At 37.3% G+C, this 20,942-nt stretch overlaps 1 protein-coding gene across 1 annotated transcript in view; it reads left to right on the top strand.

Annotated features, from left to right (window-relative positions):
- Nucleotides 1-18,250, top strand: part of vg (vestigial) — a 132,332-nt gene extending 114,082 nt beyond the window's left edge. Inside the window, exon 8 of the mRNA XM_065221563.1 lies at nt 17,238-18,250. Within this exon, the coding sequence (XP_065077635.1) occupies nt 17,238-17,287 (50 nt within the window). The 3' untranslated portion in view covers nt 17,288-18,250. The remainder of the gene's footprint in view (nt 1-17,237) is intronic.
- The last annotated feature ends 2,692 nt before the right edge of the window (nt 18,251-20,942 follow it).

The raw sequence follows: 20,942 nt of genomic DNA, 5'->3' as shown, positions 1-20,942 counted from the left end.
ATAGATAAGATATAGTTTTATTTTTTAGTTTTGATGTGAATTGTTATACTGACATGCAGGTTTAGAAGACCTGTTTAAAATACTGAAATTCTAAGGCAGGAACAATGTAAAATCACTTAGATTTATATCATAAAAAGTACAGCAGATAAGTTACTAGGTGGCTTGAGCACCTGGGTTAAAACAAAAAGTAATTTATTTTGAATTTTGAACAATTAAAGAGTTAAAATCTAAATAGAAACAATGTGTGACTCTTTATTAAATCCAATGGTACATATGGAAAGGTAAATAATTTAAGAAGTCATTTGTTGTAGAAACATTCTATTTTGTATGAAATCCTGCTTGAAAAAGAGGGGTACAGTGCGGATTGTGTTTAGAAGGCTACAAATTGGGTCTACACTCTAGTTCCTACGGAAGTGAAACGAGGCTGATCTTTCATAAAAACTCGATGGTCCCATGATCTTTAACAGAATCGCTGCAAACATAAATTGTTCATGCACACTATATAAGTACAGCCCGAGTCTCATTTTAGAGGGGGCTATAGGCCTGAAGCGTCGTCCATAAATTATTTTAATATAATATGAAAAATAAAAAAAAAACCTTACCCAGGTAATGGATATCTATTATCTTGGGTCAGATTTTTTTTCACATGATTATAATAATTTTGGGGGGGGGGGGGTGGCTTCAGCCCCATTTGATTTCACAACCTTCAGCATAAGAGGCATTAATGCTAACTACTACCATGGGCCTGTCCCACGCAGTGTAAAGTAAATGATGGTATCGGATCAGTCAAATGTATGATAATGGGATCCGGGTCGGACAAAAACAAATCGCAAACAGAAAAGCATTTTCAGAAACCGAAGCTTAAAAAAAAAACAATTTATAAATATGCAGATCTTGAAAGCCATTTACTTGAACTAGGTCTTGGACTGATAAATGTTTAATAGTTTTAAATTGAACTGAGCAAATTTGTCAAGACCTTCTAAGTGTCGTCGGGTAGTTTGAAACAGTGTTTATTTTCTATCATAAAAAATCTGCGTAATATTCTTTGTATAGTTTTTCCCAGCCCCAAATTAATCTAAATCCAGCATCTTACTTTTTTTTTCTCTAATCCAAATTCATAAAAAAAATCCGAGATGAAAAAACAAGTCTTATGTTAGATTATGAATATTTTATTTCTTCTGGTTCGCCAGCAATTTTAGAATATCCGAATCTTTAAAATTTCTCCAAGATCTTAAACTGTTTTCTAACCCGATTTGTCGAAATAGAAATTTAAAGCCACTGATTAATCAAATCTATAATTTTATTATTGTTCAAAAATCGGAATCATGAAGATTCCGTCAAGTCCCTCAACAGACGTGAAAATGCAAAGGTAACTAAGGCCACTCATACCTGTGTCATAAATGTGTCAATCAGTACCAGACCTCTCATAATTGTATAAAAACATAGTATAAATTGCTGAAAATTTTCAAAGACATTATCCACCCATATTCTAAAAACATTGTTTCGAGTAATTTTGAGTATTTAGTCAACTAATGGCAGTAATTTTAGCAGCAAGTTGAGTTGTTTGACCAGTTCTGTACTGAGATCGGTGTCTTGGTAGCTTTTCTAATCGAAAGAAAATAAATAGGAATCCCATAGGAACAAACCACATTAGAACCGAGAGATGACAAATAGTGCACTTACCCTTAATATTGACGATTGACAAGACGAAAAACTCTCTACTATAATTGCTAATCACTGCGACCCATGGTTGATGGCTGTGTGAATTGTTCTTACGTTTTATTTTCAAGTACTCCGAACCAAATACCGATAGGAATTCAATCGGATCTCGAATAGGATTCTGATTCATAACCCAACCCACCCGATGAAAGACATTCCTTAAACTTGCATTTTTCTTCGTTAAACAATCTTCCCCTGATTCCATCCCTCCATACGAGCCAAATGCATTTCAACGCTTCCCATCAAATCAAATCATTATCAAAACTGACAGAAGCTATAAAACTGACGAAAACCATCACTCATCATATTTTGCGGATTGGTATCAAAGCACTGCTACCAGTGTTGGTTGGTAAAGTTTCAGCACATTGCATCGCTTGGCATTCCAGTCCAAACCTGGCCCTGACCAGCGCAGCGCGGAGGCAAGGCCAAACGCGCAAACGTCAGGAATTCACATTCTGTCCACCAGCAGCAGCAGCAGCATGTGATCTGAAGCGACATTTTTTTCCCCCGGTGTTATCATCATTCATGTTCCCAGTTGTTTCTGAGGCTGGTTTCTTTCGCGACTGAGATGCGATGCTTCTTTCTCTTCCTGCGAGTGTCGCGCGCGCTTCAAAATCAAATTCTTCACATTCCATTATTGCTCTGTGCTGAATTCTGTCCGGACGAACGAATTCACGCGTTCTAAACTACTAATATGGTGTTTAGAAGGACTGATTTAAAGCAAATTGACGGAGAAAAATGCTACCAGCACCGGTTTTCCGATACTTTTTTTCACGCGAAAGTAAAATCTTCCTGGTTGTAAGACATTTCAGCGCAGTCTTCTACACGACAATATGTTGACGAATGTGCTGGGATGAAAACAAACTGGCCACGATGAATCACCATCGTGCATCACACACAGAGCGAAGAGAAACATGTTCTCGGCAGAGCACAAGCTGAGTCTTCAAAAATATGTATTGTCAAATCTACATTCCACCGCCGGTCGCGGCGTCACAATCGTCGATCTTTGTCTACAAGAAAAGGAAACTCATGTGCCGACGACGACGACGACGACTGGCGGCTGTGGAATGTGCGCCGACGGCGACGACGGGAGAAGAGTTTCCCATGTTGAATGGGCCAATAGCTGACCAGAGCGCCGCAATGCCGACAAATCATCAAACATATCAAAAATGATGTAGGATATTACAACTTGTCGGACTTGAACCACGGTGGAGATATATATGAAAAGAGGGAACATCGTAAGCAGACTTTCCGATAGGAATCTTACCGTCATCTTCATAATCATCATCATGTCTCATTTGATCAAGCGGCGAGGGATTAGGTGCGTGTGATTTAGGAGGAAGAGTTGTAGTATTTGTGACAACCCTTCATTATAGGGTGGTTCAAGTTTTTATTGGGGATCACAACCCCCTGCTCCACACGGCTCTTTCAGCTGTTCTTTGACAAATAAAATAGTTTGAAAAATTTCTTGGAGATGACTTCTTTATTATATAATGAGCTGCTATTTGAAAGTTAAATTAGTAAAAAATATGCAATTTAGTGGGAATGGATGTAATGTCGGCCTAAATGCCCCTTATTAGGACCCTGTCAGCAATCGACTAAATTTTCAATAGCGACCAAAAATATCCATTAGTACCATTCCAATGACGCGTTCATCTAGATAAAATTGATAAATAGCCGATTTTTAGCGATAAGCCCAATCTTAGATCCATAGGCCAACATTAGAGCCATTTCCCCTAAATGATCATAAATTATTTCTCTCATTGAGTTGACTTTTTTGTATATCATGAGCTGTTCTTTGACTATAAGCTTTTTTTTAAACTCAATTAAAATGTTCACAAATCTTTTTTTTTCGGAACCGACTCCTTCTTTAAATAATTAGCTGTTGTCTGATAAAATATTTTTGATAAATTCAATTGAAATACTCATAAATTATTTATCTCTTGGAGTTGACACCTTCTTTATTTCATGAGCTGTTCTTTGATAGATAAAATATTTTCAAAAATTTAATTGAAATGCTCAGTTTGGCTATTATATTTTTTTACTAGTTCGTTTATTTACTAGGCTCAGTCGTGTGTGACACTTTGCGGAGCCAAAAATCAGTAATGAATTTACATTTTAAACAGCGGTAGTTCTAGGATAGTATTGGGTACCAATTACTCGTTGTGGGCTCGAGGTTAATGGGTAACAATTTCGATTGGAAGGAGCTAGGTAGGCAACTGGTTTCTGAAGCCTCCTTCAGATACTACTCTCGGACGGTTGACCAAATCCTGGCTGGGCAGGGACAAGTAGCACAGAAACAGGAGGATATTAAGAGACTGGGACACAATGGCTGGAAGTTGTTTGGAAAGGAGGGGATGGTTACATCAAACTCAAACATCAGACAAACAAAGGAATTCGTAGATCGCCTGCATGTAGGGAAGATCACGGGTTCCCAATACATCTCTTACTTAACGGAAGGGTTGTCTACCTCGGGCCACTAGGGTATCCAACAGTCGGGCTCTGGTGGCGTCATTACCCGGTCAATACCAAACTGCGTGATCGATGTCATCATAACCGGTTCTGCACCTACATATATCACTGTCAACGAGGTTTATTCTATTGAGATGTGTGTCTAGCTAGTAGTGGTTGGACATAAGTCTTGACATCACGCGAATGAAGCCCCGACTTACATGCAGACCTTTGAACCACGCTCTCGAAGAAACATTTGGAATAATGGAATGTAACCACCGCCCAAGAGAATTACTTGTCCAATCGTTTTGCCAACTTAAAAGAGAACTCTGACGTACTAATGGGAAAAATTCATCATGTGAAATTCTTCTATCATAAATGTCGCCTTGTTGTGCGCCCACCTTAGCGAGAGAGTCGGCCTTCTCATTGCCTGGGATTGAGCAATGTGAGGGGACCCACACAAAGGTAATCATATATGATATTTCGACCAGCAAACTCATCTGCTCCCTTACCTTTGAAAGGAAATAAGATGAGTGCCTACCTTCTTTCATCGACCGAATAGCCTCAATCGAACTGAGACTATCCGAGAAGATGAAGTAATGGTCTGTGGGCATGTCGGAAATCATCCCCAATGCGAAGTTGATTGCTGCTAGCTCAGCAACATAAACGGAACAAGGTTCCTGAAGTTTCCGAAAGGCCGTTGAGTATTCATTGAAGATACAGAATTAAGTGGATCCATCAATGTCTGATCCATCAGTGAAAAATCTTCTAATGCAATTGACTTGTTGGTGCATTATAAATTATGAAATACAGACTATTATTACAAATATGAATTACAGACTGAAACTTACGACAAACACAGAAAATTGGTTATCCTAATCGATTAAATATTGAACTATCTATTAATGCTTACCCTCTTAAAATCGAAATATATACCACGAGCACATTTGTCCACTAGAAGTTGATAAGGTGAATAGGTTGACCAGAATTGTGCGCATTAATGTTTAGTTAACTAACAGAAAATATACTTTTTTTATAAGCATTACTGCTGAAAATAAAGGCAGGATGAAAGGAATTGCTAAAAGAAATGTGTTTCCCAATTTCTACTTCGGCGTGACAACACTCACAAATTATTTTTATCTTGGAGTTGAAGGAGCTGTTCTTTGACAGATTTTTTTTAATTCAATTGGACTACTCACAAATTATTGCTCGCTAGGAGTTTACTATTTCTTTATATCATGAGCGGTTCTTTGACGGATTTTTTGTAGTTCGATTGAAATAATAACAAATTATTTTTCTCTGGGTGTTGACTCCTTCTTTGACAGTTATTTTTCTTTATTCAATTGAAATGCTCTCAAATTACCATGAGCTGTTCTTTGACAGATATTTATTTTAAGAAAAATTTATTTGAAATGCTCACACATCATTTTTCTCCTGGAGCTTACTACTTCTTTATACTATGAGTTGTTCTTTCACAGATCAAATCTTTTTCACAAAACTCTAACAAAAAATGCTCAAAAGTTATATTTCTGAGGCTGTCTAAATTTCACGTGGGCAGTTTTTTAGATGTTTTACTCTAAACTGTCCACGTGGTATATGGACTGCCCCTCTCTTGATGCTGATTCCTTCTTTTTATCGTGAGCTGTTCTTTGACTGATAAAAGCTATTGAACAATCCAACTTGAAATTTATTAACTGTGTAGCTTTTGAAGTTCAAAATATCAAAATATCGTTCAAAAAATTCAAAAAAAAATATCGTTCAAAAAAGTTCAAAATATCGTTCTCAAGATTGTCCAACAAATCATAGATCAAAAACTTTACTTCCAGTCAAAATGACGTCGGACTCAAAATTTTAGGAAAAAAATAATTAAATTTCAGAAATAATATACACGGTGAAAAACATCGAGTAATTTTGAAAAAAAAATACAAAAAAGTGTTTAAAATTACTCCCATTTTTTTTAATTTTGCATTAAAAAGTTTTTCAAAAATGCTACCTTCTTCAAAAATTTCAAGTTAGACTTTTAAAAATTAGGGGGCGACCCAAGCGTAGTGGTTAACATCCATACCTCTCACGCTAAAGTCACGAGTTCAAATCTCACCCCCGAACAAGTCACGAATGACCCAAGAGCGTTAAAGTGACTATAATAAAAAAAAAAAACTTTCAAATTTACAACTTTTGGACTGATTTTTTTTTTTTTTTTGTGAAATCAATTTTTATTTGAAAAATTTTGCTCAGAAAATGGTTTTAAGGGGGGACTTGTTGAAACCTCTAAAAAAATTTGTTATTCTTTTTTTTAACATTAGAATAAATGCAATTATTTCGGGTTTTCAGTATATTATTCAACAACATTTGAGCTTTACTTTCTAAACTTTTCAGTCCAAAATATTAATTTATCCACTGTTGGCAGCTCTATAATCAACCAGATGCAGGCGATGTTTGTGTCGTCTTCATGACAGCGTTGTAAGCACTGAAATAATTAGTGTTTGGAGCTCTTTATTAAATTATCTACAATCTAACAGAGGATTTTTTTTTTCGATATTCGCGAAATTACCATCATGGTGGCGTTGGAAAAAAGGTTTGATTTTTCGATATGTTTCGTTCTTTACTCAAATGCACGTGAAATATCGAAAAAATATAATATCTGAAAAATCCTATGTTAGACTTTAGATAATTCACTTTACATCAAGCATCAGCAAAAATGATCAAATAGTCTCCGAGATCCCTGTCCCGCAAGGTAAAAAAATGCGAGTTTGATTAAAACCCATTTAAAGATTTTAGTTATATTTAAAAGCGTCGGACAAGGTCCCATATTTCTTGCTGTATCTTCGTAACGACTTTGTGTATCGAATCGGCATTTTGGCACAACATTCTAGAAGGTATTTTGATGCCAAAAAATAAAAATAAATTAAACCCACCTGCAGCTGTCCCCCCTTAAAAGTCTAAAAAACGGTTTTCTGTGCATAATTATCCAAAAAAATTGTTTAAAAAAGCTCAAGGATTTTTGCTAATTTTTAAGTGTCCAACTTAGCGGCACCGGTGATGTAGTAGTAAGCGTGATTGCCTCTCACCCCAAAAAGCCTGGGTTCAATTCCAGTCGGCGCCGTCGGGATTTTCTGAGGCATAAAATCTCTGATCACGCTTAGCATTAGTAGCATTAGTACTCAGTACGGAAAACAAGATCGACGAAAAACAAATCAAGGAAAAAAATGTACATCTTGAATTTTTCACAGAACGTACCATGTTTTTATATGATTTGTTAAGAAAAATATTCATACCATATTATAAAGCATGCTATATATAACAACAAATTCTGCTATAGATGCACGTCTTCCCTCAGGTGTGTCTGGTCAAATTAGAATACATTGCAATATATCAACCCTAGGGAGCTAGAGAAGACATTAAAGAACTAGGATAGGAAATATTTTAGTGTATGTTTTAATTGCGATTATAACATATACAAATATATTGTCAATACCGATGTATTGACGTCAATATAGCATGTAATGACAATTCGATTATTGTCAATATAGAAGTTATCGTGTAGGGTCACCTTCAAGGTGACAATCTTGCCCCGTCCTACCGGTTGTGAGTGAGCGATTACTTGCATGAAATCAGCGGCTAAATTTGGTGTTTACAAATTCTGTTTCGCCCTAATGAAAGGATGGCACCGAAATGCAGTGTTTTTGCACAAAAACTGTTCAAGAAGCTTGCAGATAAAACTCCTTTTTCGCCGTTTCTCCATCCCGCAGTTGTCCTACAAGGGGGTGTAGAATTCGCTTTGCTTGCACTCACTTGCGCTCCGTCTTGATCCTCTGACCATTCGCAACATGTTTAGCCTATGTTATATGTTGCCTCAGCTCTCAACCTCGCAGTGAGAAGAAGTGGCCCCGTTTATGTGTGGCTGTCTGTATCTGTGTGGTGTGTTGCGAGCGCACGGTGGTGATAAAAAGGCGTGTCTTGGGCGAACCCTTGAACGAACGCGCGATTGGCCGTGAGCGATGGCTACCGATGCCATAAATTATTTTTAATTATAATATTATACACACGGTTTCCCCGCGTTCTCGCCTACGTCCTACCTTCACACTGATGGGGCCCAAAGGCTGGTGGATGGGGGGAAACAGCGAAATGCTCATTTAGTAAATTAATTGCACATTGGCGTGGTTGTAATCTATGCTCAACGCTCGGCGCACTCGGACCCCGGTCGAACCGAAGACGCCCGGCCCGGGCGTAATTGCGGTAATTTCAGCTTTTCTTCCTGACCGATGCGAGATGGGCTTTCCGCGGAAGGCGATGAAATAAGAACCGTTTCTGGGCGCAAGCGATGGGGGAAGCAAAGTTTAGCAGGAACATTCTTATGTTTTCGATCTTAGTGGGGGAAAGGCTATTTTTTTTTGCGCTGGACTTTAATTAGATTCAGTCTAAGCATTCATGTTCGGTATCAATTATGTTTCGAACGGGCGGCGTTAGATCAAAGGGAAGCGGTTTCTGGCGGTCGGTCGATGGCAGTTACCGAGCCGGCTGGTATAGCTAGCTCGGTAGTTTAGTGAAAACCGACAAACTGATGCTTGGTTTCAGAAGAAATGGTTCCATACTCAGTGGAATTAATTTTCTTTAATTGCTTGTAATTATTTTGACGGATTGTTGGCGATATTTCTGGGAAATTTTAATTATTATGGCTTTTTTTTTGCTGCAAATGATTGTTTCTCTATGCTCGAGCACATTGAGGACAAGAATTATTAGCGGCGAACAGACCGACGGCAGTTTGTAATTTATATTTTAGTACAGTGTTGCCAAACATTTGTTTTGCGTTTTAAACTTTATGTATTTTTGTTTGTTTCAAAACCCAAGTAACAATTTTGGTTTTATAAGGGTTCTGAAGACCCTGATTTAGACTTGTAGCTTTCTTTAGAACCTCGATAAAACATTCAATGTTATTTGGGAATGTAGGTAACTTTTCTTTTTATTTGATTCCATCATCTTGACAGACAAACAGACATTTTAGATCACAACCTTCAACCAACCTTCAACAAGTTTATATTTTTGTTAGAACACAGAAAAAAAAATCTGAATTTTAATGGTGGTGTAAATATCTATGCATGCAAATAAGCATGCATTTAAACTTCCTTTTCATGCAAACTAGCAACTGGTAAAACATTTTGCTTACAAAAATGGTCGGCTGCATACAATCTATGGAATATCTCATGATATCCCAAGTAACAATTTTGGTTTTATGAGAGTTCTGTAGACTATGATTTAGACTTGTAGAATGCTATAAAACCGCGATAAAACCTGCAATGTTACTTGGGATGTCTCATAAATGTGTAAACTTGTATGGAATATGACGCTCCATATATGTGCATCATAGTAACACAAACTGACACTACTTTTTCGAAATGTTTGGACCAGGACAATCTTCTACCGAGTATAAGATAGAAATGTTCGGATTGCGGTGATGCTTCACATATAGTTATTATATTTTGAATACAAAAGCACATAAACTGCCTATAATCGCATATAAATCCCATGTGGATTTTTTTTTTTTTTAATTTTGAAATAACAGCGTGATTTATATCTAATATCATATTATATATAAATATTACTAAGGATTCAGATTTATCCTACATATCAATTGGCCAGATGGCAGCTTAAGGTTCTGCTTATTGAATTTATTTGTAACAATTCAGTACTAAAAACTGTTTTTTTAATGATAGATTGATTGAAGCGTCATTCTTATTCTATTTATTTCTACCCTAGTGGAACTTTGCACTGCACCTCAACTAAGTGTTCTAGATGCTCTTCCACAGTTGTTAATTCAGAGCTTTCTAATCCGATTACCATTTATGTTTTAGTATAATTGTAATGCAGTGATTGTACTCATACTCTATTCCCAGGGAAGAAAAGAAATGTTTCAACCCGAAAAACTCCCAGACCGGAGTAGGAATCTAACTCACTGATCCTTCAATATATTTTTCTCTATCGTGCATTTTTGACGTAGGACTACGTCTGTGATATCTATACGGGGGTACACTTTGTGAAAACCAAAAATGGAACATGTAACGAAATAATGAAAGATTTTGAACGTTGGTATCTCAGCTGACCCTGGACCAATTTCAATAATTTTATCACCACTCGATCAGAAATATTTCCACGCATCGATAGCAATGCTTCTGATTGTTGTTTTTCAACAAGAATCTATTGAAAAGTGTTAAATAGCAAGCATTGTCCAAAAGCGTCGATATAACTAACAAATTCAATCGTCTCCATCCACCAAGATTTTCCAAAAGAGTTACATTTCTGAACATGTCCCAGGTGAAATTCATATCAAAAGGTTCTTTTCAGGGCAATCATAGTCATACTAAAGAGTATAAACAAAGAGAACCCCGCTCAAGTTCCTATTCCTACACAAAACACAAGCTCCTACTGCAATTAAAAAATAAAATATATTATTTATGACAACGCAGTCCTACGTCACCATTGCTAACAACCCCTTAGGGGCTGGTCCTTGTAGTTTTTAATATACAATTTTACTTTAAAAATTATACATACCCAATCTTGAAGTGTTTCTTATAAAATAAAACTGTGTGACAAACAGTAGGGCAGAGAAATTCAACCATGTTTGAATATATAATGGCCACTTGAGTCTAAGTCTGGAATGTAATTCGGCTCTAGCATGGCACGAAATAGACATATCACTTCATAGATCAACTTTGACCTATTTCAATTCCACGTATTTTTTCCTGAAAAGTACGAACAAGTTAATTGCAATAGAAGATTTTTCACTGATGGATCACGCATTGATGGATCCACTGGCTTCGGCGTCTCCTTAAAAAAGATATATAAAAAAAAGGTAGGCACTCATCTTATTTCCTTTTAAAGGTGAGGGAGCAGATGAGTTTGCTGGTCGAAAGATCATATATGATTACCTTTGTGTGGGTCCCCTCACATTGCTCAATCCCAGGCAACGAGAAGGCAGACTCTCTCGCGCAGGTGGGCGCACAACAAGACGACATTTATGATAGAAGAATTTCACATGATGAATTTTTCCCATTAGTACGTCAGTGTTCTCTTTTAAGTTGGCAAAACGATTGGACAAGTAACTCTCTTGGGCGGTGGTTACATTCCATTATAACAAATGTTTCTTCGAGAGCGTGGTTCAAAGGTCTGCATGTAAGTCGGGGCTTCATTCGCGTGATGTCAAGACTTATGTCCAACCACTACTAGCTAGACGCACATCTCAACAGAATAAACCTCGTTGACAGTGATATATGTAGGTGCAGAACCGGTTATGATGACATCGATCACGCAGTTTGGTATTGACCGGGTAATGACGCATCTATAGCACGACTGTTGGATACCCTAGTGGCCCGAGGTAGACAACCCTTCCGTTAAGTAAGAGATGAATTGGTAACCCGTGATCTTCCCTACATGCAGGCGATCTACGAATTCCTTTGTTTGTCTGATGTTAGAGTTGTATGTGACCATCCCCTCCTTTCCAAACAATTTCCATCCATTGTTTCCCAGTCTTATTATCCTCCTGTTTCTGTGCTACTTTCCCCTGAACAACCAGGATTTGGTCAACCGTAGTATCTGAAGGAGGTTTCAGAAACATTACTGAATTTTGTCTCCGCAAAGTGTCACACATGACTGAGCCTAGTAAATGAATAAAATAGTTTTAAAAACTTATATAATACTGTGAATTTTATTGATTCTAAAGCTTCGGCCAAAAAGCACTACAAAATTAATAAATCTAAAAAAAATCATTGCATTGAGGAACTATTGCCATCTGTTGACTACACTGTGGAGGGCACTGTACTCAACAAATGATGGTAGTGATCAAACGAAAAATTCGACAGTGAGCATGCATAAGAGCGTAAACGTGATGATCGATTATCTTCGTCGATTTTCTCTTTTGTCAACAACACGTTAGAATTAACATTTCTCGGTGCGTTTGATAGCCAATACAACCTGTTACCTCTGCATTGAACAAATTCTAGAAAATTGTTTCGCTTAGCTGTAGCAATGCAAAGAGAAAATCGACGAAGAGAATGGATCATCACGTATACACCCTTATGCATGCTCACTGTCGAATTGCATAGTACTGGGAGATGAATTAGCCTGCGGCTGAAAATCTAGATTATAAAGACAAAAAAAATGGCAAAGCGTCCTGTTGGTGACCAATTACAAAAAAAAATAAATGATCCGTTTAGTGAAGATAATCGTTATGTAATGCATATTGTCTGTTTGTCTGTGATAATTAAATTTCGTTCAAGATGGTGGAACTAAATAATAAATAAAAATATCAATCGAAAGAATGGGTTTGAAGAGTCATTTAATTTGCTTTGAAAAAACAGAAAAAAAATCCTTCTTGTTATGTTTTATAACTTACTATCACAACTTCAAATTACAGCAACTATATTTTGAACTTTTTTTTGTTTAACCTATTATATATATCAAAAAGACTAGAACACGAAGGTGTTCAAATATAAGCAAAATTTATCCACAAAAAATTTCATTGATGGTTTAGTTGGAAAATTAAACTTAAATTTGACAACACTGTAAACAATTTTTAACTTGATTAGATGTTTTCTTAAGTCAAAAAACATAATAATAAAAATCTCATATTTTTAGTCATTCTTTGCCTCAAAATGCTGTATCTAAGGAAATACGCAAATTACTTTTTGTCGATAAGTGTGGAAATTTTATTATACTCAATCTGAGAAAATTACTTTCAAACACAAATATAAAATATTTGGGAACACTGAACACTTGAAAAAATATCTTTGTAAAATATGTGGCAACACTGTACGAAAATATCAAATTCATATTTAGATTACCTATAATTTTTTCTAATTAAAACATTTTCTGTAAAAACCTTCAACAAATTATGTCTGTATTACTCCATGCGTGAAGTTAACGGTTTACAAAATTGAAGATGCTTAGCGACAAATCTCACACTCAAAGTGTTCATTTTATACGATAGATGAGGAGATGAGAGCATAGAGTTCCGTTAGAGAGAAGAAAGCAAGCAAAGGCCATTTTTGAGGAAGATACGAAACGGATTGATCATCTCCTTTACCAAACTCCGCCGTTGGGGAGGAATGGTAAGGGGTATCTCCCCCCGCCACCACTGACAAAAGAGATGATCGATTGTTTCACACTCAAATCGAGATCTGGCGTAAGCATTTAGGTTTGGAAATTGCAGCTAGTGTTACCTCTACCGCTGTATGTGCTCCTGTCATCGTCAACCTAACGATCTCAAGGAGACAGTGGTAGGGTAGGTGCTGCTACGTCAGATGGCTACTTGAGTTTGCCAGTGAGAGTTTGGCAAAGAAGATGGTCAACCCAATTCGCATCTTCCTCAAAATTGACCTTTGCTCACTTTCTACTCTCTATGTACAATTTTCACACTATCGTACTCTATGGACTATACTCTATACTTTCATCTCCTCATCTGTCGTATAAAACTACCACTTTAGGTCTGAAAATCGACGTTTTATTTCCTTTATTACTATCATTTCAATCTTGTCTGGAATTTTTCAAAATCGATTGGAAAATCAGGGAAAACCTACCAGGAAAATTATTTTTCATCATTGAGTCTCCATATAACCAATCCTCTGGCATGGCCATTGATTCTTGAAGCTGCCGTCAGTGATAGCGGTGGCGATGAGGTTGGAATGATTTTAAGCTTCGGTCATAAGTTACCATCATCATGGCTTAGCGATGAGTTTCACCCATCCGAGTATGACCAACCGATAGGACGGTAATTGATTCTTGAAGCCACCGTGAACTCACTTATATGCCCTTCTTTCTTATAATTTTATAGAACAATAGATACCCAACTGAAAAACACCGAGAGATTAATTCAAAACACTAATCACTTGATAAATTTTCATGAATACCACAACGTTACCATGGCCACGTAAATGGAGCTGAAACTCGTAATGTTTACATCAGCTGTCAATAACTGACGTATAATTGAGCCAACGAGCCAAAAACATCGACTTCAAGCAAAGTGTTCTTGGATGACTTTTGTGCCACCGGAGCGGTAGACACCAGACATCATATGCCAAGAAAAAATTATAAAATCTTTAGGTATAAAGGGATTCCGTTAAGAGGTTCGACAAATTTAAAGGATTTATAAAATCTTATTGAATGGAATCCGCATCAATTCGGAGATTCTCTAAAACAAAAACAAATTATTTATTCAAACTCGTAACGAATTGGACACAATAGTCAGTTTCATGCAATACTGTCACAAATCGTATTTTCCATTTGCATTGTTTTTTTAGATTTTGATGGAAAATTACGGCTAATAGTGTGAAGCTTCATCCCACAAACCCCTATTTTGAAATTCATGCAAAGTCTAAAGTTATTGGTAGATATGCCGTTGGTACAACTTTAAAAAAAAATTAAAAAATAAAGTAGCATCAAAGGCACATTTTCAGTTATCGCTATGTTGCCCATATAAATATGAATTTTTGTTTGTCCTTTACATTGTAAAAAGAAACCCCATCTTTACATGACGAAGGGGCACACGTCAAATCTAATCGTAATATGTTATTTAATTCTTCATTTAGGCTCTTAACTGGAACTATGAGCCTGCCTTTAGCTTAGTGTTCTTTGTGCACTAGACTGATGCAAAATTTGACTTTTTCGCTCCACAGTGCTTAAATGGTTTCAAATCGGTACCTGATTAGCCTCCCAAAGTTACAACTCTTTTGGTTAGAAACAGACTTCGAACAAGCCATTTGAAGTTTACATATAAATTACTATGGGAAATCTCAACTTTCTGTTCATTGCCTTCTAACCTTTTTCCATATTGAGCTGCGAAACAGTTCGATAGCCATTCTTATAGAAAATTTTCTCAGCTACAACTTTGCTCAAAATTGTTTCTATGTAAAACGAGACTGTTATTAATTATTTAAGAGATTGGTAAACTTATGACATGATCAAGCAGCTGCTCTTTAGGCAACACTGTATTTTGCAATGTGACATAGTAGCCTTGATTTTTGTGTCCTATTCAACGCCCCAGAAACACCAATGTTGCCTGCTGAGCAGTTGATTGAGCATGATCATAAGACATCAGCGCTTTGAACCATTGATAACTTTCGATCCTTGCATTTAATCAAAAAGTGGTCTTCAGCAAAGTTTCCTACAAGTAGAGTTGAAAGCTTTTGAAGCAGATCGATATGGTGAATTATGATATAGGCATGACAAAAATCTTGGTTTTACCATAGTAATTCCCATACAAACTTCAAATGGTTTGTGCCATCTCAGTTTCTCACCAAATGGGTTCAAATTTTGAAAGGTTAGTCAGGATCCGATTTGGAATCATTTAAGTACTGTGGAGCGAAAATTTCAAATTTTGCATCACTCTATTGCGCACCCTTGATCACACCAGGAATAAATCCAGCAAAATCCGGAATGGTATATCGCGCCTTCACTGACTAGACGATCGGGAGTCCTTCGATTAGTTCACTACAATCAGCACCGCACACCGCAATTGACTTCCAAAAGTTGATTATAGAATCAAAAAATGCATGTATTTTGCAATTGAAAATTTATTGTCTGATAAAACAGTGCCTGATAAACGATTTAAAGTTTATTTGCGGAGTTAAATGCATCTATAGATTTTGAACTCCAAAACACCTCGAAAATCGCGATTCAGTCTTTATTTGTAGAGATAAATGCATTCGAACCTTAAATTTCCTACCATTGGGATAATATTGTTGCTTGTATGAAACTTGCACTCAAGTTAAACAAAATTATGAAGCGCCCCCATCCATAATTGTAGTTTCATAATTCATGAATCAACCACCCACTTCACTCGGATACTGATCCCGGTGTCATTTTGTGCAAGATTTACGCCCGGTTGAGCCTCTTTTGTCGGCGTTTGGTCGCTGTGACTAATAAATAATTGCATTTCCACTTTGATCAAACTTTTCCTACTGCTTGCCGTACCTACATATATCGTTTGCCCTGGGCACTTGCAGTGTATCATGTATAGCATGGCCATGGCAAAAACTAATATCAAAGCAGCAACAGAAAGCGTTCGCAAAATTTATGTGACATATGAAATAAAACTTTGTGTCTCCACTCTCCTCGTAGCCTCAGCCGAGATGGGTCGGGTCTTCGGGAACGACACGGGAGATCCTTTATTGTGCTTGAAAGGACAACTTTTCGCCTGAACGTTCATCCTTTATGTTTATGCGGACGAATACGGACATGTTTACCGTATGAATATATGAAACGGAGGTCGTCGCTTTTAATCTCATGCAGGGATCACAAGAAGCGTTCCAGTGTCCCCTACTTTCTAAGCAGGATACTCTGGCGACGAGGATATATTTCATTCTCCTCCCACAGCAGTGTCACTGGTTGCCTTGGGTGGGCCCTGGGTGTTAGTCATCATGTGCGCGTTGCAAAATGTCGCTTCCTATTCCTGGACCTCCAGCTAGAAGGATATCATCACCAACAGCTAGACGACCGAATGGAAATAAATTGTATCCTCTCTGGCTCCCCCCATCTGCTGTGAATCGGAGAAACATTAAAGTGTGAGCAACGCTGCCATGTTAGATCCTTCGTCGTCGTCGTCGTCGTCGTCGTCGTCGTCGTCATCGTTGCGCACATACCTACCTATGACTGAGTGTGTCTGTGAAGCATGGCTGTTTGTTAATCGAATTGACCTCTTTTGAAGTTGGGAAAATTTGTTAAAGCGGAAAACTTTTCGCACTGCAAAAAGTATTAAATTGGAAGTAAAGCAGAATTCGGTCGTACTTTAATTACACGCACAAAACATAAGGCCACGCAACAATGATATAATTTCGAGCATCATAATTGAGCTCCGAGGGAATCTTCCATTTCAGCCGCTCCCGTTTCTGTGCTCTCCTGGAATGTGTACAATTTCCAGCGTAAAATTTTCAATTAAAAATCACTCCCTCTCTTATTTTTAAGCTGGAAGACTTGGTATTCATCATTCTCTTTCAGTCCTGTAACTGGACTATTTCATTTAAATTGGATTACAAATGTTTAATCACTAAATAACAATTTCTTTCTTTTTCTACTTTCAGGTCTCGAAGCACAGGTGCAGGAGTCGTCCAAGGATCTATACTGGTTTTAGATAGTTAGCAAAATTATTTGATAACGTTAGTGGAAATCAGCCAGATGTAAACCAGCGAAGCGAATATGGGTACAAAATTTAAAAAAAACCGTGGCACCACACTGCACTAGAAACGGAGCAAAAATTTCGGACTGCTGAAATTTGTGAAAATCAAAAGACAAACCTAAACCTAAAAACAAATGGAAAAAAAGCACTTGAAAGTGATTTTAGTGATATGTAATCTAATTTATCTAACCGTACACTTCGTTCAAATTTACTTTTATTAAGGCACAATTTTAACTGAGCTTTCATTCGAAAGTAAACGGTTTTCGGTTTCGATGATTCTGTAGACAATGATGTAATCTACCTTCAACAGACTGTGTCAAGTTTTGCTAAACTTGAAGTTCAATGTAAATTGTATCTAATGTAAAATCGAAAATCTTTTCATTTTCCAACTTATCTTTTCTGCGCTTCAGCATGTATCATATATCGAATAAGACAGTTGCGTGAAGAAAATAGTTCAGAATTACACAGCAAATATACTTGAAGAAAATCACAATTGAATTATGTTACAGTGATCCACATACACCACACACCCATACACAATAAAAACAGAAGTGAAATAACCGTTTTCCCTCTCCTAGATGGATCGATAATATGTGCATATATTAAATTAAAAACTTAAATCATTGCAGCTCGGCAAGGTGACACATTTGAGTATGTTTAGGTACACAAACGGAACCTATGTAAGCTAATTTAAAAAGGCAACACAATACAGCAAGTAAGCAACGCTGCGCTGCGTACAGTTCTTATATAACAGTTATTTTATTGCAATATGATTATTATTACTCCTTCTGCTGATGAGTGGAACAGGAAAAAGCACACTTACTGACGGAAATCATCTGAGCATTATATGCGAGAACCAGTCTTTATGTAGATGCCGTCGCGAACGGTAAATGATAAAGCAAAAAACTGTAATAAAGCAAAAAATCAATCTAAAACAATCGGTGTAATGTAGCTTTTGATCCGAAATTTCCGTTTTGAATCTTCATTGAAGTGGCTACTTTACAATTCTCGTATGGTGATGCTCATCGCTCTAGTTTTCGGATGCACCCGTAACGGCCTATGGGTAGGGCCAAAAACTGGTGCCATCACGTATATACTCGCAAAACAAATTTCTCTCACTTTCAATGTATCCACCCTTACAATATTACATCCTCTGCATATGTTTCATACAACAAATGTAATGGTAGTCTCAAACCCTTTTCGAGACGATTTTATAGACGCAATGCAATTGGGGAAACAAACTAGGTTCGAAAAAACCATCCGGCGACCATATTACAGAATCGGTATATGTCCCGAAACATTGAAAATTTTGCATACTTTTCATACAAATCTGTAATAGAATCTTACATTTCCCGGTTTTTTATAGCGGTGCCGGTGGTGTAGTGGTAAGCGTGATTACCTCACACCCCAGCAGACCTGGGTACAATCCCAGTCGGCGCCGCCGGGATGTTCTGACGCATAACATCTCTGATCACGCCTTCCTTCGGATGGGAAGTAAAGCCGTTGGTCCCCGGTTCATGAGTTGATGGGTTGATAGGTAGGGTCCAGGTGTGGGAGCTGCCTTCCTGGCACGTCGGTAGCATTGGTGCTCAGCACGGAAAACAAGATCGACGGAAAAAACAAACCAAAGGAAAAAAAAATAATAATTTCCCGGTTTGGTACATATATGATTGTTCGGGTAATATACCATAACTGGCTCACTTACCATAGAAGATTATAAATAAAACGCCTTTTTACTAATGTTGCTAAAACTTCGTATACACTCAGCCATCTTTGATATTACCTCCAACGGCCATTTTTCAGACGGATCAAGAACTAAAGATCGTCGTCTACTATAATTTAATCGAACTTAACCTCGCATTTTGCAGACGTCCGTTACGTAAGAAGAATCACCGCAATTTATGCATTTAGCTGACATGTAGCAATTTTTTATTCCGTGACCCCATCCCTGGAAGTTACGACACTGAGTAAGGTTTTGGAAATCGATAGTGGTTACCACAATATGAGGGACCTTTTCCTTCTTGGCATTAAGCCGGGGATGTTTATAGGATTTTTTTTCTGAATGATGGATCACTCTCATCATCCATGACCATATCAAATTGATTGCTCAACAGAAATTTCATCAGAAGAGGGATCATGCGGTTGCCTTTTCTTTTGGGGTTAGCGCCATGACGCAAAAAGACAGTTTCTTCAAATCGACTTCCAAGCAGACTACTATAAGAATCCGATGGATCAAAGAGGAATTTCCCGATATCTAAACTGGATTACCTCGGGTAGGGTCCAAACAAGGGTCAAAGAGGAATAAGAGCCAAACAAGGTTGAAAATATGTAGGTAGTATTTAGCACTAGAAGTGCTGTTTAAATTTGTTGTAGCTTTAGATAGCAAAAAGTACGGCCAGAGAGCACGATGCGGACTGTTGCTTTATATCTTGGATCCTTTATGTAACGTTGGTCTCTGTTCCACAATCTAATCCAATAATCCAATAACCGACGGGAATCGATTCCACTCCTGGTTAGATATTGCACCCCTTTGGGCTGGGATTGAACCCAGACAAACTAGGGTAAGAAAGCAGTCTCACTTACCAGTACCCCTCTGGCAATATCTCAGCAGCCATATGCTTTCAAGTATCCGATTGATATATGCTATTACTACAAATGCTGAATGGTGAACAACACTTTCGTGAGCTGTCAATGTGACGTAAACCCATTTTTTCCTTGATTTGTTTCCCGTCGATCTTGTTTTCCGTACTGAGCTGGTGCAGATGCCCGGGAGGCAGCTCCCACACCTAGATCCTACCTATCGACCCATCAACTCATGGACGAAGGACCAATGGTTTTACTTCCCCGTGAACAGAGATTTTATGATTATCCACAGTCGCACTAAAGACTTATCAAAAACTTAACCTCGTTAAGTGCTCATCCCCTAACGGGTGTTCAATAAAAAATGAGAAGGATTTCAGTGCCGTCCAGCGCTCTTGTGAGAGCGTCGCGACTAAGTTGCTGACCAGGGCCCCGTCTCCAATATTCATTGACGCTTTTTTTAAGAATAAACATTATGCTTTTAATAAAAAAAATACTGCATTCGTTTTACTAGCTGTATGACTGAAAAAAATTCTCATTTTAGATTGAACACCCGTTAGGTAAAACATTCAAAATCACAGTTATAAAAATGAAACTACAACGTGTAGAATCAGAACCTACCTATCTAATAATAACCAAAGATTTAAGTAAAGTAAAGGAGAAAAATCTATTCAAATCTCTAATAAGGAAAATATCCCAAAGGCTTGTTAGCCATCATAATGAAGTAATGAAATTGGGTTGATAGCGGAATGCTTAACTAAAACAGCGAAAAGGTTATCTTCCATTTAATCCCACTTAATTAATTTTGGTATCCATGACCGATACGTATTTCGACTACAATATGCTGTCTTCATCAGTGTCATTCCCACTAAAGACTTATCACTGGTACTCTGGTTCTATCATATCAAATAATGGTGGAGTAAATTTACAATTGCTCTTATTTTTGATGCACTCTTTTTTCACGTTTTTGATTTTTTTTTTTTTTTAGCTTTTTATAAAAACATTGATATTTTTCTAATAGTCATCTAAT

Source organism: Ochlerotatus camptorhynchus, unplaced genomic scaffold (genome assembly GCF_037179485.1).
Source record: "Ochlerotatus camptorhynchus isolate MF236.1 unplaced genomic scaffold, CSIRO-AGI_Acam_v1.1 ptg000144l, whole genome shotgun sequence".
Lineage (NCBI taxonomy): Eukaryota > Metazoa > Arthropoda > Insecta > Diptera > Culicidae > Ochlerotatus > Ochlerotatus camptorhynchus.
This window is presented reverse-complemented; position numbering and strand designations above follow the sequence as displayed.